Here is a 22157-nt window from a genome sequence, read left to right as displayed (position 1 = left end):
ACTGAATAATGGCAAAATTATTACATTGAGGTAATGTGCTCCTGGTCTGTCCCTGTGACTTCAGGCTGAGGCCATCCTTTTTTTTTTTAATTTAAATGTGCTCCCTTACCCCTTTCTGCTGATCTTTTGGCTGCTGCCCAGTTTAGAGCCTTGTTCTCTTTTCGGTGTGTGGGTGTCCCATCGTCTCTCACGGCAGGAAGAGGACAGGTAGGGAATTATGTTTAATTAACAGCACAACTCCAGGCAGTTTTCTTTCTTAAGGTGGCTGATACGGGCAGAACAGGAGACACTGTTGAAATAATTTGATCACGTACCATCCAAGGAATTATTCGGAAGTTCATTATCCATTTTTACATCTATCCAAGCCAAACCTCGTGGGTTTCTCTTAGTTTAGTGCCTGGTTGTTCGAATTACAGAGCGGGGAAGTGGGGAGGAGCCCTGGTGCAGGCAGGAAATGGTTAAAGAGTTCCTATCACCTGGGAAAGCGATCCTTTGATTTTTCAGAGGGCGCTAACATGCTGCAGCTCATGGAAACAAAGGGAAAGGGATCAAGTAGAAAAGTTGTTCTTGGATTTTATTCTCAGTGGCAAAACTTCTGAGGGCTGGATATTGATGTCTGCGGGGGAAATACGGAGTTTTTGGATTAAAAGGGTTTTTTCCCCCCTTCTTATCGTCATTCAAAATAGGATCTGTGAGGTAAGTCTTGATCCAACTGGTGACTTTAGATAACTTCTTTTAAGAGTGATGAGTAAAAAAACCCCTTTATCTTGCTGACCCATTTTAAAGCAGTGAATTCTTTGCTGAAATTGTTCCTGGGGCAGGGAGCAGAGGCAGGAGCGTGAGTCAACAACCGCACCGAGCCCGCGATGCTCTCCTGTGTTGTCTGCATTCAGACGGCTTGCATTAATTCCTGAGCTGGAGTATGGAAATCCAGGAGAAACATAATGACTCAGGGGAATTTGCCACTCGGAGCTGCAGTAAATATTTCAGCGCTGACACTCTTTCAAGCTGTAGTAGTGGCTATGCTAATGTGCTTTTGCAGTGGGGTGCTTCAAGCATCTTCTGGTGGTGGCTCTTAAAGTAAATTCCCAGTCCTTGTCTCTGGAATCCTCGTTGCTGTCCCAAAGGTTTTGTGTTTCCAGCTCCATGCTGATCCTTTCAAGCTGATTCATTATGAAGGTGTAAGAGGGGTCTGGATTGTCATTAATTCTTTGCCTGTCTGCACCTGAGTTCTCACCTTAAAAAGTGCTGCTGGATTTTGTGTGTGTGTAAAAACAGATGATTTTCCACCCCAGTGCGGCTGCCCCAAGGGTGATGGATGGTGATGGCTGTCCCTGAGAGCCAGTGCCACCTGAAGGGAAGTTTTTACACCCCATGGAGAATCCCACAAACCCCACCCATTCCCCTTCACTGAGCATAAATCGCACCCTCACTCTCGGGCACCTTGAGAGGTTTGTCTCCAGGGCGCTGAGTCCTGGTGGATGTCTGGAGCTCGGTGAGTGTGTGCTGGTGCAGGTTTCACCTTTCCCTCTCTGCCTGCCTGTGGGTGCCTCCCCACGTGGATCAAGGTGCAGGCTGTGCTGTGACACATCGGCCTGGCTGCTGCCACAGCCACCCGGCCAGTCCTTCCTGCTCTTCCCACTGCACCCGCGCTGTGCTCCTGCTTCCTCCCTCTCCAGGAGGGACAACACTCAAACCCAGAGCTGCTGGATGTCCCTCCTTTTGTCTTGGGCACCAGCAGAGACTTGGGGCTCTTTGTTCCTTCCCATTTTATTCCCCATCGCTGCCTCGCTGTTCCCCTCGCCACACCAGGCTTTTATCACTCATCTCCCTGTGCTTGTTCCCAGCTCCTGAACTCGCTGTTCCCAGCTTCTGGCTCAGCAGGAATCTTTCATCACCCTGCCCTGTTTTGCATTCGTGCTCTGATCCATCACATTTTGCTCCTTCTGGATCCCTGTGGCACCTGCAGGAATAAATCACTGGAGCTGGGTGTCAGGAGCCTTGGAGCACTTGATTCCCTGTTGTTAGAAGGAATTACTTTTGCATTTACACAAAAAATTGCAAATCCCTGTATTTTTTTTATCTTGCTTTTTTTTTTTTCAGCAAGATTTCTCTTATTTGAAAAAAGTTCTTTCTCTAAAATCTTCTCTGCTAAGTGCTCTTGCTTCTGTTGTCAGGATCTGACATTCATTTCAGCTATTCAGTGTGAAAACCCTTTCCAATTTCTTTACCAGTGCTATTGATTAAAATGCAGTTTACTTTTCTGGGGAAAATTTGATATTCAAAAAATGTCTTTTTGCTGTGAGTCAGAATGTACTTTTCCATGGAATAAAAATTCTGGAAAGAACAAAAAAAAATGCTATTGGAAATGTTGAACAAATTATATTGTCGTTTCAACCTGGTTATATAAGAAAAAAAGAAATAACTTCAAAGTCCAAATGAAAAGCTCTGGTATTTTCCTCATATTTTGAGAAAATGAGTACATTTTTCTCCAGCTGCTCAATTTTATCTGTTCAGAATTTTCCATATGAAACTCTGAGAATGTTCTGTACTGGCCCTAACTCTGAGTTCCTGTTTAACTCAGCTGGCTGTTTCAGGTTACATATTAAAAATGAATTATGAAGCTTTTTTCTCCTTAGTTTTCAGCCATTAATGTTTCTTCTAGAAATTAATAAAACTATTTCCATTTTTGTATAGAAGCCTGAAGTTCTCAGGCTATAAATGCTGTATGGTACAATTATTTACAGTTTTGAAAAAAACTGATGGAAAAGATCTTTGGAATGCAACAGGTTAAAAATTAATTTTGCAGATTAGAGATCAAAAAATGTCTGCGGTAATTTACTGCTGGTGTGGATGCCCTCACATGATGCTCTCCCTGTCAATATTGCTGTGGTCATTTTGGGGATTTTCAATATTCCCTTTTTCCTTAATTGAAACTACTTTGCTGTGCTAAGTAGAAAAGACCTGAGCTCTGCTCAGCTGGGTGCACTGAGCTGCCCAAATTATAGAAGAAAGTTTGTGGCAGGATCTGGTTTTCACTGTCAAATGTAATCCCTGAGGAGAAAGGTGCCCTGGAGTGATGGATTTGGGCTCTGGCTGTGCTGCTCTTGCCTTTCACTGGTTTTGGGTGGTGTGGCTCTCCTGGGCTGGTGGTGGCACTGCCAGGAGGGACCAGCATTGGGGGAGTCCTTTGAGGGTTTGGGTGCCTCCAGTCTCCAGGACAATGCTGTCACATTGTTTTGGGGGGAAGTTCAGAAAGAGAAATGCCAGCCTGTGCTTTTCCAGCATTATTCTTGAATTTTCCTGAGGCTGCACCTTCATGAAGCCCATTATTCCCTGTCCTGAAGAGCAGCCATTACCACATCTCACCACTCGTCCTTTCTCTGTTCCAACCTGTGCTTTCATCTCCCCACAGATGATTTTCTAGCCCTTGGACCTCTCCTTTGGACTCCAGTTGTTTTCCCAGCTCCAGATGGTGCCCATCTGGTGAAAACCAGATCCTGCCCCAAACCCAAAGAAGACTTCAGCAGAAGCTCCACCAGAGGCAGCTGGAGGGAGAGGACTCCCCAGCTCCCCAGTGGTGTCAGAGGGATGAATTTCCTCCTGAGCTGCTCCTCCCCACTCTGAGTTGTCTCCATCACTTGTTCTCAGCTCTGCCTCTGATATCCCTATGATTTGGTAACTATTTTATCTCTTCCCTGCCTCAACTTCCCTATAATCTGTAAAGAAAACATTCCATATCTGTTTCACCTCCTATTTAACCCCTCAGAATTTGTGGGTGGGTGGCACAAACAAAGTAAGTGAAAAAATCAATAAGTTTGCAAGCCAATTTAGAGCTCAGCAGAAAAAAAAAGGGAGCAAAATATTTTATGAAATCCTGGAAGGTGCAGGCAAATGGAAATTTTCAGTTTAAACTAGAGCTTTATTTTGGAATTCCTCAAGGGGAGATTGGAATTCTGCCACACTGTAATAGTCTTGTATTGCAGGAAACCAGGAATGCCTCAGTCTCTTGCCCTGTACAGTTCACAGATTCTCTCTACATTATACAAGTTTGACCTGTTAATTTTATAAAGTAAAAAGAAGCAAAAACCTTTACAGGCTGATTTCCCGTGCTCAGAAAGAAATGCCTGAGAACTGCCTGGAGCAGATTCACACCATCATTAACTCCAGCTTTCAATATTTGCTTTCCACAAGATTCTTGTGGAAGCAGCATCTCCTCAATTTTTTTGGGTGGCATGGAGGTGATCACATTTAGAACAGAAGATTTCTGATGGAATTTTCTGTTTGCTTCTGCAAAATTAAGTTAATTTCATGAGACTTCACTGGGAAAATTCCTGTTCTAAATTACTTTTATCATTGTGAGTGAATAGCACAAGAGAATGTGGTAATTTCAGCTGAATTTCAATGCATACATTCTTGGCATTTGTATGATTTCAGGGAGTTAAAACCTCATGTTATAAAGAAATCCAAGTTTAGTTGCTGAAGGAGCCATAACTGATGGGAAAGGACTGTGTTGGATTTGGTAGAATAAAGCTGAGCTGCAGTTTCTGGTGTTCTACTGAGTGGAGATGCTGCAGAGACCCTTGAGAAAGAGAATTTTATTTGTATAGCCAAAATCTGAGAAAATACAGCAATTACAGTTTCTGAGCAACTTCCTTTAAGGAGCAAACGAATTTAAAAGGTTTTTCTTTCAACGTCCTTATTAGCCTCAAAAAATGCATCTCTAACAGTGAATTTATTCTGCATGTTTGGACTCATTCTGCTTTGGAATCTAACCAAGAAAATGCTGCTGAATTTCCATCCCTCAATGTTTGATTTCAGGTGTGGCTGCCCTCATCAGCTGAAAGATATGTCCATCCGAGGCCTGAAGAAGAAACAACCCAAGACTTTTAAAGTCAGGATTATAACAGTGGATGCTGAGATGGAGTTCAGCTGTGAGGTGAGAGTGTCAGCAAGTGCTGGGAGCTGGGGAGTGCCCTTTGTGTTAGCAAGAAATTGGAAAAATTCACATTATCAGCTCGTGGATGGTCTTAAAGCTGATCTGCTATTTTTATAAATAATGGATTATTTAATCTCAGGTGTGTTCTTCTCTTAACTCTGTTCAGAATTTAAAGCTGTTTGCATGAAATCCATTTGACTGGCACAGCTAAATTAATACTAAAACTGCTTTCTTCATTCCAATTGTTTGTAAGGATCCTACTTCTCCATGAATTTTTTTTTTTTTTTGGAACTGACACAACTCTTTAATACACTTCCAGCTTGGATAAACTGGTCAGAGCTGGTGCTAAGATGTTGATAAAATAATTTATAAACTGGTATTTTTGTTAGAGCTGGGACATTCTCTTCCAATTTGCCATTTATAAACTCCAGGTCTTTGCCTGCAATGGGTGTTTGGATCTCTGGGCAGAAGAGAAAAAAGGATTGATGAAAGAGCTGGCAGTTCTATTAATTATGGCTGATAAATTAATTAGGGAAGTCAAGGCTGGGGAAAAATAAATGATCAATTGCTGAATAAATTGGGCTGCGCTATTGAAGGGACAGAACTGTCCCTGATTAATTAATTCCTAATCATCCAGCAAAAGCAAAACAAGACACACAGCTATTTTGGGGTGTTAGAAAACTCAGTTCCAGTGGGACTGGCAGGTTTAGTGGGACCTGACTGCTCTGTGAGCCATTTAATGTAATTTATTAGGTCCTGCAGAGACAGGATAGATTAATCTTGTATGACTTACTGCTCTGGAGTACTTGCAGGCAGAATTGTGAAAATAAAGGATTTGGAAAATCTGATTTAGAGATCAGAGCCCTTGTTAACAAACAGTGTATTCCTTCCTTTGCTACCTCTCCTTTCTCCCCAGACACTGCTCTTTTGCTGGGATGATTTCCAGTTTTCCACTCCAATACTGCCTAAAAGTTCACTTTTTTTTTTCTTTTTGCCATTCAGTTTTTAGTTTTAGCAATTAGATAAAATCATCTTTCTGTGAAATGTGGTGAAACAGATGAGCAGCCTCTTTGGTGAAGGGAGCAAGGCATCAGACGTGTGTGAATTTGGGACCTTGAATCAAAGTTTGCTCTCTGTGGCTGCTAAATTGAAATGAAAACATTTAAGAAGACTCATTTAAATCAAAGTAGGATAAAGGCTTGGCCTGGTGCCACTGAAATACCTGAGGGGTGTGAAAGGTGTTCTCATTGTTCAGCATTCCTACCCCGTGTCCTGATTTGATTTCCCCTGGCTTTCTCTCAGTCTCTCCAATTTGTATAAACCATTGAGTCAAAATTTTGGACAAATATTAATAAAGACTTGCCACATCCCAGGGAATCAATAATACAATCCTCATTCCCTCAAGTGCTTGGTGCTTAAATGACTCCAGCTGCTCTCTGGATGTGTCTGGAGAGGGAGAGGAGGTGGAACACAGCAACTCTGACAGCAGCAGGAATATTTCATTAAAAACCTAAAGGTGAAATAAGATTTCACAGGAGGAAGGGCTCAAATGGAGCAAATTCATTTAGGATATCCATGTTTTTCTTGATTTTTTTCTCTCTCTCAGATGAAGTGGAAGGGAAAGGATTTGTTTGACCTGGTGTGCCGAGCCCTTGGTTTGAGGGAGACCTGGTTCTTTGGCTTGCAGTACACAATTAAAGGAATGTGCACCTGGTTAAAGATGGACAAAAAGGTACAGGAGACAAAATGGGTGGCAATTAATTATTTACTTCTATAAATATTGACTTTCTGGAGCATGGGAGCTAAAGGGATGTGTTCCATGACAACTCAGAATTTGACATGGTAGCTTTTCTTAAGGTCAAAATAGGATTATTTGCTCTGATTGCTTCTATCCCATTTGACCTGCAGCATCTCACACTAATCACCACTGATTGCTGTTAGATTAAAGACCAGAATTACCCTTCCCTCTAAAATATGGGAAGGCTTTAAGTGGATTATTGGCTGCTTTCTGATTTTCCTTGGGAATATTATCTTGAGACACTCATGAATCCTTTTTGCTGCTGATTTGATTTTATTTTATCTGTAAACAGGTTTTGGATCAAGAAATCCCCAAAGAAGATCCCATTAGCTTTCATTTTTTGGCTAAATTCTACCCAGAGAAGGTAGAAGAGGAACTCTTACAGGAAATTACCCAGCATTTATTCTTCCTTCAGGTGAGGAACAGTTTTGAACCATGAATTCCTTCTGTATTTCCCCTGGTCCTTTTGCATTGTCTTTGATCTTGTTGGCAGCTCAGGATAATTCTGCTTGCTTCAGCTCTCTCAAGAACTTTGTAGACATTATTTTTATGAAATACAAACATCTCTCCTGCCTGCTGTGGGTTTGTGTCCAGGTAAGCTGGATGTTTCATCTTCTGCAGGTTTTTGTGACAGCACCCAGCAGTTTGGGGGATAATTCCAAACCTGAATATTCCAGGCTTGTTTTGCTCCTTAACATGTGTTTAAAAAATTAAAATTCCATGCAAAGCTGGAACTGCTGGAAGAACTGAGGTTTTTTGGAGAGATTTTGTGCTGGAGAGCAAAAACCTCTAGAAAACAAGGACTCCCTAAACCTTCATTTTGGATTGTAGGGATAAAAGATCATGGAATTTGATAGGCATTCTGAAATGCAGGCTTGTTCACATGGCAAGGTTTGAGAGGAGCAGAGCAGCACACACCATTTGAGCTCCATCAAAAAGCAGATGAAGGAGCAAATTCTTGGAGCTTTATCAAAAATAGAGATGGATTAACCAGGGAGAGCTCCACAGATGAGTTTGGCATGGTCACTTCCCGTGTCTGGGACATCCAGCTTCACTCCTGAGTTACTCTGTAGTCCCTCTGGAAGTTTCAGCCCCTGGAGTGTTGCTCTATTCCAGCAGGATGAGTCTGTGCAGGTAGCTGGGATAAATTCAATCTGCAGCTGGAAATAAACCCAGTAAATTCCCTTGTTCCTTGAGGAGGATGTGCTAATGAAATACTGGGGAAATGCTGCAGCTCTGAGGGTTCATAAACCCACCAGAACTTCATCCAGAACCTTCAACCACTTGGCAATTTATTTCTTCAGCTAATTTTGGAAAGGAATGAGGACAGCAGAACTTTTCCTGCTCTTTTAATCCTGATTTTTCCATTTTTTTCCCTTTTCTGCTTGAACCTGCCTTAACTAGCAGATATGCAATTAGCAAATTCTTCTCATTCCAAAGTAGGCAAACAAGGCTGAAACAAATTGGAACTTGCAAAGTTTCCTGACTATAAGAACTTCAGCTCACACCTGGATGCTAATAGGAAAAACATGTTCAGACATCTGGATGCCTGAAGATTTCAGCTCTCCTGACTCTTCAGACCTTTGCAAATTAATGTGGCATAAATGTCTGAATAAATGTCATTGACTAAAGCTAAATATTGGCTGCTTAAAGATGAAGTAATTTATTGCTTCTTCATGAAGTTTCACAAAAAGTCCTTGTAAAAGTTGATCAGAGAAAACAAACAAACAAAACAACCCAGACACTTATGGGGGATTTATCCACATTGTTCTAAATTCTGGAGCATGATTTGCTCTGTGGAGAATGAAAACTGGATCTTTCCAAATTGGAAGAAAAATATTTCCATTCTTTCCATTTTAACAGCTTAGAAAGAATGTTCCCTGCACTGTAACTCAGCTTCACAGATTGTGCTCACCAGGGACTAAATTTAAAAGCAAAAACTTTCTTGGTGGTTCATTTCAGTTCCCAGCACCTACAGAGGTGTGTTTGTGAACAGAACTTGTGCTAGCTCAAGTCATTTTTCTATTTGGAAATGTTTAAGACTGTGAGCTATGCAAAATTTTGTTGTCTTGTGCTTGTTCCTAAGCTAAATACCCCTGAGAGGAGGATTTGGGAAGATCAATTTCCCCTTCCCTCTTTAGGTTTTCAAACAGAAATTGCACAACTGATTTAAAATCACACAACACCTTACAAACTATAACACCTCTGCTCTTGGTAGCACCACAGGTTATTAAAATGAAAATAATGTTGAAAGACTCTTTAGCATTGTCTCATTGTGCTTAGACCACTGAAAATGAATAAATGAAGTGCTTTATTATTCAGCTTCTCTTTTGAGGCTCTCCTTTATTCTCTCATTCTGGAAAGCTGGAGAACATTTCTTGTGATTTTTATATGGCAGCTCCACAGATCTGAGTCTGCTCTGCTTGGACCTGACCTCCAGAGCTGCCTCCCAAGCTAAAATCTGATGTCTGATGTATGCAAAGCTGACTTTTCCAAAGGCAGGAAAAAGAAAAAAGAAGGATTGTTAAAAGAAATGAAGCGCAGACAATAAAATTGATGTTTTATGGGATTTGCTTTTCTAGGACTCCTTATGTAAGTGTGTGGAGAGAGCTGACTGGCATTTTTGGTCTCATTAAATGCAATGCTAACTAAAGGCTTCCTGTGTTCCTGAATGCCAATTTCTTGTTGCTGTGATTAACTCCTAAAGGTGATATTTGCTGCCAAGTTCTAGTCTGGGCATGTCTGCTTTCATTTCAAGCCTGACTTAAGTCCTGACTTTGAGCTTCTTGAACTTGCTCCCTTTTTCTGTTGGTTTAGGTTAAGAAGCAGATCCTGGATGAGGAAATCTATTGCTCACCAGAAGCTACAGTTTTACTGGCTTCTTATGCTGTTCAGGCCAAGGTTTGTGCATAGAAAATCTCTTTTTTAATTGTCTTTTTTCTGGTTTAACCCAACACATCTGCATGGTGGTGTGTAAAACACAGCAGGGTTAAAATTTGCTGGTAAAGTTGGTCATCCTTGGAGGTACAAGCACAGCTAGGAAAAAAAACAACATTAAATGCCACTACAAGGATTTTTTTTCTATGCTTCTGCAATTTAGGGGATTTATTTGGGCCTAACATTTTAGTGTAAACTTTCTGGAAGGATCTTCCATGGATTGCTCAGATGAGGGGATGTGTGCAGGGAAACCAAAATAAAATCTGCCTTAAGCCTTCACTTCAAACTATGCAAGGAACAACTCCCTCAGCATTCTGCCTCTAACAATCTGAAATAACTCTTTTTTTTTTTTGGGACAGTACGGTGACTACGACCCAAATTTCCACGAGCCAGGCTTTCTAGCCCATGATGAGCTGTTACCCAAAAGGGTGAGTCTTAATTTGATACAAAACCAAATCTTTGAATTTCCTTTTTTTGCAGTGCAAAATCTTTGAATCTCCTTTTTTGCAGTGCAAAATCTTTCAGTCTCCTCTTTTGCAGTGCAAAATCTTTCAGTCTCTTTTTTGCAGTGCAGATATTGCTGGGCATTAATCAGAGCATTAAAAACTCTGCAAAATGCCCAAGCTGTGAGCTGCACCTCTGCATTCACTTTGCCTGGGAGAGGCAGAGCTTGGATTTGGATCTTCCCAGGGATCCAACCTCCCTCCTTCTCCTGCAGGTGCTCAGGCAGTACCAGCTGACAGCAGAGATGTGGGAAGAGAAGATCACTGCTTGGTATGCTGAGCACAGGGGTATTGCCAGGTAGGAAATCTTTGCATTTCCTGGAAACCCCATACATTTATTTATGGGATTTGTTGTTTTCAGTGTAATTCAGCCCGTCTGGAAATCCAATTAAACAGTAAATAGGATCTGTTAGCACCCAGAGGCAGCTTTTCCTAATATTTAGGTTCGTTCTGTTTCTGTCTGTTCTGGAGGCTTCTTAGCATTATTTTTGTTGAATATTTTCCTCAAGATTCACTGATTTACTTTGAAGGGAGAAGAAAAGTGGGTGGAGAGATTCTCACTCCTCTTTGGCCATGGCCAAGAGCTCTGTCCAATACTCTTGTCTCAATGAACTCTATTTCCTGAGGGAAATACATTCATGGAAAACAATGGAAGGGTGGTTTTCCAAGACATGGAGTGGCAAAACTAACCCAGAGATTAGACTTTTAATGAATTTTAATGAAGATTACACTATCCATGAGTCATCTCTTGAAATAGGTGCAACTTTTATGCTTTATTATTCTTTATTTTATTCTTTATTCTGTCCAGATGCTGTTTTTATTATCCTTTTTTCTATTACTGAGAGCAAGATGGCAAAACTAAGTTTGTACAAAGGGTCAGGTTGCCTCTTCTTTTCTAAGTGGGAAATGGAGAGTCAGCCAGGAGAGAAAGGCTGGAAAGGCATTTCATAATCATGGCTTTATTCTCCAGGGATGAAGCTGAGATGAACTATCTGAAAATTGCCCAAGACTTGGAAATGTATGGTGTCAATTATTTCCCAATTGCTGTAAGTGCATTATTTTAACAGTTTTTACTTGCTGCAAATGATGGTGCTGTCCTTTTAACATCCTCCAGGGAGTTTGGAACTGGGACTCCTGACTTCTGGTTTTGTTCTGACTTGGTTTTCTTGCCTGCTAAATAAGCAGGTGAATAAAACAGTTAAGATTAATATTTTACAACCTGACAAAAGTTTTGAGTAACTCCAGGTATGGAATAGGAAGGAGAAATAGTTTGAGTTGCTATAAGCACCCTAAAGGACTGAGTTTATTATTGCCAGTGACAGCATTCATAATATTTTTTATAAACACCAATTGCCTAAAACACAAACAAATATCAATATATTAAAATAGATGCTTCTTGTATTTGGTTGCTTTATGTCACCAAAATTGCCATTTACTGATCTCTCTTGTTTTTTAGCAAAACAAAAACCACACAGATCTCCTGCTTGGAGTTGATGCCAAAGGTATTCATATCTACAGCATTAATAACAGGTTCTCCCCCAATAAATCCTTTGAGTGGAGCTCTATCAGAAACATTTCCTGTAGTGAGAAGGAGGTATGATGGCTTTGATGTATTATTCTTTTTCCACGGGCATGGGTGTGGACTGGGATTCTTGGAACAGGCTGAAAGCTTCCTCTGTTGAAATAATTTTGGGGGAGAAGGGGAAAATCCTGGGGAGCTTTGTTACAAAACTAAAAATAACAGCCCTGCCTTGCAGATGAGCTCGAAACCTGAGTTCCCTGAGGCTGCTCTGAGCTCTGACTCTGTGCTGGCTCCTTCCCTGCTGCTTGGCCTTTGCAAAACAAATGTGTTGATCTCTGAAAAAGACAGACATTATGAATGCCACCGTGCCTGCCTTGCTCAGTTATCCCAGCAGGAATTCCATGATCCACAAAACCTGAATGCTGTTTGCACACACACAAGTCCTTGCAGCTGAGCCTTGGAGCCCAGTGGCAGGAGGGGACATGCAGGGAGGGATTAATGGTTTTCTGCCAGTTTGTTGGGACATGATTTCACTCCCCAGCACTGCAATTTCACTGTGAAGCCCAGCTCTTGCTTCTAGAAAGGGAAGGAGTGGGGAAAATTTATTCTCAGTCCAAATCATGGGCTGTGTGGAAGGCTGTAATCAGAAAAAACAAACCCAGGGAAACTGCAGTGGTACTGGAATACCTGGAATTTGTCAGCCAAAGGGCAGCACAGCCTGTTCCATTTTCTGTGGGACTTTTGGAAAACAGCCCACAGAAACTAAGATCAAAAATTAAGATTAGATTTTTAGATTCATATCCATTAAATCAGAGGGGACTACAGGTTTGCTGCCTCCAAAACAGTTTTGGTCTCTGATATCATTAAACTTCCCCTGAGATGTGTGAATAAACTGCTTTAACTCCCTTTTGGGGGGAAATTGGGCAGCCCTGTGTTTAAGGTTCACTTTATTCAGTGACACATCTCAGCCTTGCTCCTCAAAAGGCAGCCAGTCATTACCTAGAGGGTGAAAGGAGCTCTAGGACATGATCCTGGTGACTCAAATGCCCTGGAATTATACAGGAATTACCTTGCAGATGAATTGGAGGAATTGAGTGCCAGGGAACCCTGAGGAACAGAAAACAGGGCCTTTAAAAATAATAAAAAAAAAAAGGGCCATATTTTGTTCTGCAGCCAAACAGAGCACAAGGTGTGGAGTGAAGCACTGAGCTGGCAGCAGGACTGCCCTGCCTGGCCTCTGGGAACAGCTTGGGACTGAAACAGTGAGGAAGCCTCCAGGACTTTGAGCTGCTGCTCTGAGGAACAAGTCCTTTGACACATTTGTTTATCCCTTCAGTTGTTGCTGTTCTGGGAGGTTTGACACTTCCCTGGCTTTAAGGCCATGCCTGCTTTTAGGTGTTGCTGCTGTGTCCTGTTCTCCTGGTACCCAGGGCTTGTTCCAGAGCTCTGGGGACAGTGCACAGGTGGCATCAGGAAAATCCCCATCCACACTGGCACTGGGCTGGGCCTGGGGTCTATCCTCCAACACAGCTTGATGAACAAAACCAGTTTTACATCACCCTGCCCCTCTTTGTGGCATAAATCACTGCTTCCCCAGAGAGAAGTGGAGATGAGCTCAAGTTTGCATTGGTTTTAGTAGTTTAAATGTACTTTCCTCCTCACTGAGCTTCCTTTCTTTTTATTTTTTTTTCATTTTTCCTTTTGCCCATGTAGTTAACTATTAAACCCCTTGACAAAAAAGCAGAAGTCTTCAAGTTCTTCTCCTCTCAGCTCAAAGTGAACAAACTGGTGAGTGAATTGCTTTCCTGCTTTAAAGCTGAGCCTGACTGACAAATACTGTTTGTAAACAAAACTGTGATCTTGGGATCTCAGCCTAGATCAGCCTGTGTAATTCAGGAAAATGGGATCAGAGGGGGATGATGGACAGAAGGCATCTCTCATCCTGTTACAAATTTACCTGAGCTGTCTGTGAGCCTGCCCTGGGTGCTGATTTTCGGGGGATGATGGACAGAAGGCATCTCTCATCCTGTTACAAATTTACCTGAGCTGTTGTGTGCCTGGCTGTGAGCCTGCCCTGGGTGCTGATTTTCTTGGAGCTGCCAGCACTTGTGCTGAAGTCAGAATTGTCCTGTGAGGCCAGTGTGAGCCTCTTTGTCCCTCTGGCAGGGGCACAAATCCATCAAAACCCCATTTGTTTTGCCTTTCCTATCCAGATTTTCCAGTTGTGCATTGGAAACCATGACCTGTTTATGAGGAGGAGAAAAGTGGACTCCATAGAGATCCAGCAAATGAAAGCACAAGCCAGGGAAGAAAAAGCTAGAAAAAAGGTAGATTTTTCCTGCTCCTCTGTTGCTGAAGACAGTGATTATTATTGCAGCTCTGCCCTTGCTGCTCCTGTGTTCCATCAGTGTGTGTGTGGGAGGTGAGGAAGAGCAGCAGGATTGAATGTGGGAACATCTCTGGCATCCGAGGAGGTCAGAGGTGTTTGTGTGGAGAGGTGACCCCAAAGATTTGGGGCACAAACCAGATCAATCCAAGGGCTCTCCCAGGAGCCTGAAATAACCAGGAGTGTCTGCCTGAGGAGTTCACTGCTGCAAAGCTCAGGCAGCTCCAGCATCTCTGCTGAGCTGGAGGGCATCCCCTTCTTCTTTTGATGCATTTCACTCAGGCAAAGGTGAGCTTCTGCTGCAACCCCACCAATATTGCTCATCCTGCTTCCAGATGGAGAACCAGAGGCTGGCCAGGGAGAAGCAGCTCCGAGAAGAAGCTGAGAGAGCCAAAGAGGAGCTGGAGAGGCGCCTTTTCCAGCTGGAAGATGAAGCCAGGCAGGCCAACGAGGCCCTGGTGAGTTACACTGAATGCTCTTGTGCTTGGTGGGCTTTCTTGGTTTGGAAACAGGATTTTTTTGACACCAGGAGTTGTAGCTCAGACAAGGCTGGAGAGTTTCTGATCACTGGTGGAAAGGGCGTGCAGGAATCCCTGGAAAATCCTGATCTGCAATAATCTGTGTGCCATTCCCTCCCTGTATTTGGCTCACAGTGCTCTCTTCAGGCTAAGAGCGGGGGAAAGGAAACAATCTTGGAGCTGAAATTGGGAGAAAGAGGCAGCTGAAGGGGCTGGCTTCAGCTTTGTCCAGCTCTAAGATTTTTCTCCTTTCTTTGTAGAGGTGAGGCACAGGAAATCCTGGAGCAGAGGAGGAACATATGATTCTTAAATTGTTGGGTTTTTATTTAAAAAAATAATATTTTATCACTTGGTAAAAGATGTCTTCTGCCTGCCTGCCTGCAGGGGTGATTTTGGAGATTCTAGATAAGGACAAAAATGAAGAAAAACTCTTTCTCCTCAGCTCCGATCCCAGGAAGCAGCAGAGCTGCTGGCTGAGAAAGCCCAGATTGCAGAAGAAGAGGCCAAGCTGCTGGCCCAGAATGCTGCAGAGGCCGAGCAGGAGCGCCAGAGGCTGGAGATCACAGCTCTGAAAAGCAAGGAGGAGAAGCGGCTGATGGAGCAGAAGATGCGGGAGGCGGAGCTGATCGCCGTGAAGCTGGTGAAGGAGTCTGACAGGAGGTGGGGTTTGCTTTCCCCCGCTCCCTGTGCTCTCAGCCGGGCTGCAGGGAGTGCTGCTTTCCTCAGAGCCCAGCCCAGGAGGGAGGAATTATTTCTGAAGTGACACTTCGGAGGGACTAAGCCTCCTTGTGCCTTGTTTGTTCCACCTGGGTGCTGGTGTTGTATTGCAGGTCAGGTTTACAGAGGATCAGATGCAAAGCTTGTTTGGCAAGAAGGAGAATGTTTGGCAAGAAAGAGATGTTTACCAAGAAAGATCCAGAATGCAGAAGCATCTTCTGTTTAGTGTTATCAAATGAGCATTGACTACCTATCTAAATTTACTCTTTATAGCTTGTAAGATATGAGGCTGTTCTCATTCATTAGTACCAAGTGAATGGTCTCTTGTTTCCCTTTCAGATCTTTAAGAAGTGTAAAACCAGGTAAACTCATGTTGAATATAAACAACTCTGAGTGTTTGCATGTTCCCTTAACATGCAGAGCAGGGCAGTGTTGACAGAGGATTTTTAACCCTGTTATTAAGAAATCCTTCTACTTGTTTTAGGATACTGCCAAGAAACTTGCCAAAATAAAGAGCAACCTCTCCCCACCTCAGGGAGGATCTCATGGCCTGGAGAAAATCTGTATCAGCAGGTTGTAAGTGAGCCCATGGAAATTAGGAGTAGGAAGATCATGGTAATTCAGCACTTTGTGGAGCAGTGTCTCTGTCCTGCTGTGCCCAGTCAGGTCTCTGTGTGAACATCCTCCCACAAGCTCCTTGGTGTAAAGATAACACAGTGGTGGGCTTGTTCTCTGGAAGGCAGTGAGCCCTGAAATCCATGAGTTGGTTGGAAGCCATCAGCCATTCCCCTGAGGATTTTCTCTTGCAGAGCCAAGGAAGCAGAGCACCTGAAGCAAGACCTGCACGAAGCCCGGGAGGCCGAACGCAAAGCCAAGCAGAAGCTCTTGGACATAACCAGGCTTAATTATCCTGTAAGTTCTGCTCCACTGGGCACCACTTCATCCTCAGGGATAGTCAGGTGTTGGTGACATTTTTATAGCCCCCATCAAGCTGAGTAGTGGCATCCAGCTGGGGGACAAACTGGTGAGGGAAAGCAGTGTAGCGAGGGCGGAAGCTGGGTTTGTTCAGGGTGGTAAGAAAGGCAAGGCAAGAGTTAAAACCAGATCTGGTGATGCTCTTAGGGAGCAGAGGCTGCCTTGCCTTCATGCCTAAGTCGTGGTGCCATTCAGCCAGGCAGTTTTTGTGAACAGGGTTGTGCTGAGCCAGCTGTGTTATCGTGGCACATCCATCTGTCTTTAGGCACAGCAGGTGAAGTTGTCCCCAGCAAGAAGGCACTGCTGAAGGACTGTGCCCCAACTCCCTCTGCTGCTCCAGCCCTGCTGAGGATGGGTTTCCATTCTCTGCTGAAATAGAAGCACTGCAGCCAGATAAACCTCTGCTCTTGGATCTGTGGGTTGTGGACTTCAGCTGGGTGCAAGGGAAGGGCTGCAGGAGCATCTGTGTGTCTCAGAAACTTAGGAAATAGCTCAACATGGCACTCTTGCAGAACTGAGGAGGTAAATCCCAAATCAACCCATCAGATGTGACTGACAGTGCTTGTGTTGCCTCTTCCAGCACATGGCCAAGTACCCCCAGTACTCCCCAGGTGACAGCAGAGATGCCAACTTTGACAAAGGATCCATCAAGCTGGATTTGAAGGACATCGACCTCAAGAGACTCTCCTTTGAGATAGAGAGAGAGAGGTATCAGCATGCTTGTGGTGCAAATGGATGAGAAAGATTTCATTGCCTTTGGGAATCAGAGTTCATCTTTAAATTATTTGGGATGTGCATATGGCTGGAGACCTTTTACTGAGCTGGTGTGGGTGATGTTTGTGTGACACTGGCTTTTCACGCAGGGGAAGGGTTTTTGGTGGCATCAAGCCATGACAAATCCAGAACCTTCTGTCTTGGGGAGGGACAAAGCACCTTGCTGGAACAACAGCATGTGAGAGGACAGAAGTTTCCCTCTAGTGCTAAAGTGTGGAATTGCTGGGGGCTGATCCATCAGACATCCCTCAGTCTGGGAGGAAATGCTTGGTGAAAAGTGAGGCAGCAGAAAGGAGAGAAGTGAACCCCTTGTCACTGGGTCAGGGGAGCCAGGCTGGCATTGCCAGAGTTCATTTTACTTACAAAACATAAAAAGAAACAAAACCCAACTCTCCTGCTTCCACAAACACCCGTTCTTGAGTTAAATTGTGCCACCCTAAACCTTTTGCCTCCAATGTGTGGACTCAGGCTGGACTACTTAGAAAACAGCAGGAAATTCGAAGATCGACTGAAAGAACTGAAGTCTGAAATTCATGCTCTGAAGCTGGAGGAAAAACAGGCTGGGCTTTACAGTCACTGGAATGAAGTGCTGGGCTCCTTGGATCGCTCCTTAGGAAGTGTAAGAACCCCAAATCCCTGCCCCTTTCTCCAGCATGAACCCCAAAATGGAGCAGTGTGTGTGCCAAAGGGAGCTGCTCTATTCCAGTCCAAACCTTCACCAGCCTTGATGATAAAATATTAGAAGCATGAGCACTTTCAGAGCAAAATTCATGTCAAAACAAAATCTTAAGGCCTTTTTTCCTGCACTGAATACCAGGAGCATCAGCAAAAAATAATCATCTCATTTTATGATTATGAAATCCCAGTCAGGGTTTAAGGTCTTGGAGCAAATGAAATTGTTGTGACTAACACATTTAAATGTGGTTTCTTACAGTTTGCTTCACATTCTCATTCATGTGCTTTGTGGTTGCTGAAAGTCATATAAGCCTTGGTGTAATTTTTTTTTTTAATGCAATGAGGAACTAGACCCAGATTTTTGTCATAAGTTGCTTGTTATTTAAATAAACTCTTTGGCTTCTTCCTGCAGCAGGGCAGGAATAGGGCTGGCTTTGTCTGCAGGTTGTTCCTCATGTAGCAAAAATGGCTCTGAGTCAATGGTTTTTTAGAGACAGAAGGGAGGCTTGAAAAATGATGAGGAAAGATGGCCTTTATTTTCTGACTACTCATCTGATGTTCTTTTTGGCTTAACGAGTGTTGATATAGAGAGGGCATTAAATTTCCATGTGCTCTGTTCTTTTAAAGGCCCCATCATGGATGAAAACCTTCCAAACTGGAGATGGAGTGGATGTAAATCTTCAAAGACCTTTCCCTGCTTACTTGTTAAACACTGCAAGCAGCTGGCCCTGCACCAACAAAATTCAGCACATGGTGCCAGTGGAAAAGTCATCTTCCCAAGCCAATTCCTTGGCTGCCAACAGTGTGGGCACAGGAACCAGAAAACAGATTATAAAGGTAATCAGATTTGTAAGTAAATTCCTAAATGTTGGCTAAAAGTTGAGAGTTCAGAGAGGGTGGCTGCCTGTAGGACCTGGTTTGTCCTGCTCTGTCCCAGCCTCACAGCTGACAAGGCTTTTGCAGGATTTTGGAGCCCCTGGTGCTGGCACATCATTTGGGAATGTTTATAACTCGAGGCTGCCTGTTTTTTTCTCACTTCTGATCTAAGCTGGAGTGCAAAGCTGTAAGCCTTGGTAAATGAAGCAGAGATGTCTGTACACAGTAGGAGGATCTGTGTTAAATTTTATTTGTATCAGCCAGACTTGGAAATGAGAAATGTGCTCCCAGGTATAGAGAGCTTAAAACATACTGTGCCTGTCTTCTGCTTTTAAAAGGCAGGGAGGGAGAGACCAATAAATCCCCAGGCTCCAACAGCTCCGTTCTCTTCCATGTGCTCCCTGTCAAAGAGGCCTGAAGAGCAATGAGCTGGGTGTCAGGAGAAAAGAAGCTGCTTTGAAATGTCACTGGGCTGGAGAATGAGGAAGAGCTGGAAGGAAATGTGGTCTGGAGCAGTGGGAAGGAAATCAGCTGTCTGTAGGCAATGCTAATTGGGCAAGGTGTTGGGAGTGGGGAAAGCCTGATGGATTTGCTGTGGTTTATCTGAACAAAACTGGAGGGGTTTAGGATCAATTAAAAGCTCCTGAATACAACATTCAATACCTCCTTCAGGGCTGGTGTGCTTAGAACTAAAGGACACAGCTGAGTGCAGCAGCAGCTGGGAGAGCAGCTCTTTCTGAGGCAACAGAAGCAACTTTTAACACTAAACTCAGGGGTGAGGCAAATTTGTTTAAAGAAGGAAGAAAAAACTATTGCAGAGCATCTTACAAAAGGCTCCAGAGTTGGAGGAGAGGAAGACCCAGAGCAAAGGGAGTTACTTCCAGCCAGCACTAATTCTCCCTCTTTGATTTGCCTGCAGGTTCAGCAGCATGACTCAGATGTGATCTACATTTGAAGCCCTTGTTTCCTTGCCAGCCTGCTGGGTCTGGTGGCCTTTTTGCCTCTGTGGGGGCACTTGGGCAGCTCTGGCTGCTGCCAGGTGTGAGAGACAAGGCACTGTGGATCCAGAGCTGCCATCCAGCTCCCAGGCAGGTGCCATCAGCTGGGAATGCCACAAGTGCCCCCAGTGTGGCTGGGAGCAGTGCAAAGCCAGAGGAAATGTTGTTTACTGCCTGTGCACTTTGGAAGGAACACTTCAGACTTTGCTAAAACCCTTCCTCCCCCAGGTGCTTCACACACTTAGAGCTCTGCTGCTGGAGGAAGGATGTGAGGCAGCAAGTGCCCAGGAGGTGTTTGGGATGAGAAAATAGAACACAAGCTTGGTGTTTATCTCCACAACAGACTAATTATGTTTTTGGTCCAGTCCCTGGGACATGACTCCCACAGAGCTGCTCGACGTTTTAGTGTTTGCCTGCCAAGTATTTTCCTTCTCCTCCCCAAACATTTCTTGTTTCACTTAATTGATTTGCATTTCTCTGTGAGAAATCTCAGCTTTTAATTCCAGATGCAGAAGTGGACATCTTCAAGTACCTCCCATTCCTGGGGGAATCCTTTGTTTGGAATGCAGAGCTTCTGTTCTTCCAGTCCCCGACCAGATCAAGCATTTTCTGCTCGAGCAAACTCTGCATACATTAACTGCCTTCCCACTTCTGTGCAGCACAGCTCCCAAATTAGACAAAGACAAAAGATGCTGTTGGTGTCTGCTAAAGTGGGACTTGTTTCTGGTGGAGAGGTGCATGCAGCTAAGTGCCTGCCTCATTAGTAAAGCCCACTTGCATTTTCTGGTTTTGTGTGTGTTTAAGTGTCTGCTTCTCCATAAATCTTCACTCTGAGGACTTCTGGGGAAGCAGACAACATTCAGCTGGAGCTAAAGCAGGAGCCCAGCTGAACTTGTGACATGTGATATAAAAATGAATGGTAATGTTGTTAAATGTCTTGTTCTAAAAACCAAGATTAAAGAAAGAAACCAGGTTCAACAAAAAGCTTCAATTTCCTCTTGCTTCGAAGGGAGTGTTGTGTCAATATTCCTCCAGCATTAACAAGGCAGGTTTGGAGAACAAACACCCAAATCTCCTCTGTACACATCTGCAGCAGGCTGGGCACAGAGGGGTGGCAGCTGCCTGTGGAGAGGGCCAGGAGTGCTCTGCAGGGCTGCCCTGACTGCTCCCAGCCCTGGCAGCACTTGCTGCCTTGCCTGGGTGGCTTGGGCTGTGTTCATTCTCTCCCAGCTCAGTCTGGCACGAGATGTTTGCAGAGCATTGGCTGTTACACACAATTCCTGAGCTGTCTGCAGAAGGCTGCTGTGTGAGAGGGAGAAGCTGTCAGAAATGCCAGAATGATGAGGCAGATGCTGTCATGGTCCCAAGGCTGGGGAGGGGGCATGGGCCAGGATTTGGGACAGTGAACCATCTCCTGTATTAGCCAGGAAATGCTGCAGCAACTTCGAATGTGGCATTCTCAGATTTGAGGGTGAGGAGAAATACTGGGATTCCCCTGGTTCTTCTTTTCCTGTTCCCTCTTTTTCTGCATGTGCCTTACCACAGCCAAGGGAGCTTGTGCCCACATCCTTCACACGTGCTGGGCCTTCCTTCTGCTCTTGTGTCTGAGCTGCCCCGTGGAGCAGGACCCAGAGCAGGAGACCTGCTCCACGTGCACCTTTGATTTATTTCTTTGGACTTAGTCCTGTAAATCCCAGTGAGGAAAAGGACAAGGTCACACTCCTGCCAGCTCAAATGCAAAACCTGCCTTTACATGCTGTTCTGAGCCTGCTGAGTCCTTGCTGGGCATTGCTCCTGTGCAGCACCACGTTCCTGCAGGCTGGGATGGGTGTTTGAGCTCTGAGATGGGCCAGGAGGAGCTGGGATGTGCTGTGAGCCTTTTAGGTGGAGAAAGAGGAGTTAGGAACTGCTGTGAGCCTTTTAGATGGGCAGGGAGGAGCTGGGATGTGCTGTGAGCCTTTTAGGTGGAGAAAGAGGAGTTAGGAACTGCTGTGAGCCTTTTAGATGGGCAGGGAGGAGCTGGGATGTGCTGTGAGCCTTTTAGGTGGAGAAAGAAGAGCTAGGGTCAGCTGTAAACTTTTTAGGTGGGACAGGAGGAGCTGGGGTCTGCTGTGAGCTTTCCAGATGGAGAAAGAGGAGCTGGGAACTGCTGTGAACATTTTAGGTGGAGAAAAATGAGCTGAAATCTGCTGTGAGCCTTTCAGATGTGTCAGGAGGATGTAGAATCTCCTGTGAACCTTCCAGATGGGGCAGAAGGAGCTGGGATCAGCTGTGAGCCTTTTCGATGTGTCAGGAGGATGTAGAATCTCCTGTGAACCTTCCAGATGGGGCAGGAGGAGCTGGGATCAGCTGTGAGCCTTTTCAATGTGTCAGGAGGATGTAGAATCTCCTGTGAACCTTCCAGATGGGGCAGGAGGAGCTGGGATCAGCTTGAGGAATGCACAGCCACACATGGAGTCAGGTGTGCTCTGCCCTCACAGGAGGCTGCTGCAAGGAGAAGTGCCAGCAGGGTGTTAATTTGCTTAAGCCCTGAGTAAAT

The 22157-nt window shown here is 44.3% G+C and overlaps 1 protein-coding gene across 2 annotated transcripts; it reads left to right on the top strand.

Moving 5' to 3' along the window:
• Positions 1-240: 240 nt before the first annotated feature.
• On the top strand, positions 241-20596 carry LOC120507601 (merlin-like). 2 transcript variants are annotated; one of them, XM_039720428.1, is made up of 20 exons: positions 241-374; positions 687-696; positions 3416-3678; positions 4822-4939; positions 6546-6671; positions 7030-7152; positions 9555-9638; positions 10034-10102; positions 10393-10475; positions 11148-11223; positions 11634-11771; positions 13413-13487; positions 13913-14026; positions 14421-14543; positions 15046-15263; positions 16130-16232; positions 16876-17003; positions 17538-17688; positions 18372-18581; positions 19540-20596. In XM_039720428.1, exons 3-20 carry the CDS (start codon positions 3671-3673, stop codon positions 19573-19575), a joined length of 1983 nt encoding a protein of 660 aa, XP_039576362.1. In that variant the 5' UTR covers positions 241-374; positions 687-696; positions 3416-3670; the 3' UTR covers positions 19576-20596. The 2 variants fall into 2 exon arrangements, with proteins under 2 accessions (XP_039576362.1, XP_039576361.1); XM_039720427.1 differs by having other exon boundaries at positions 294-696.
• The last annotated feature ends 1561 nt before the right edge of the window (positions 20597-22157 follow it).

Source organism: Passer montanus, unplaced genomic scaffold (assembly GCF_014805655.1).
Source record: "Passer montanus isolate IOZ18808 unplaced genomic scaffold, ASM1480565v1 scaffold44, whole genome shotgun sequence".
Lineage (NCBI taxonomy): Eukaryota > Metazoa > Chordata > Aves > Passeriformes > Passeridae > Passer > Passer montanus.
This window is presented reverse-complemented; position numbering and strand designations above follow the sequence as displayed.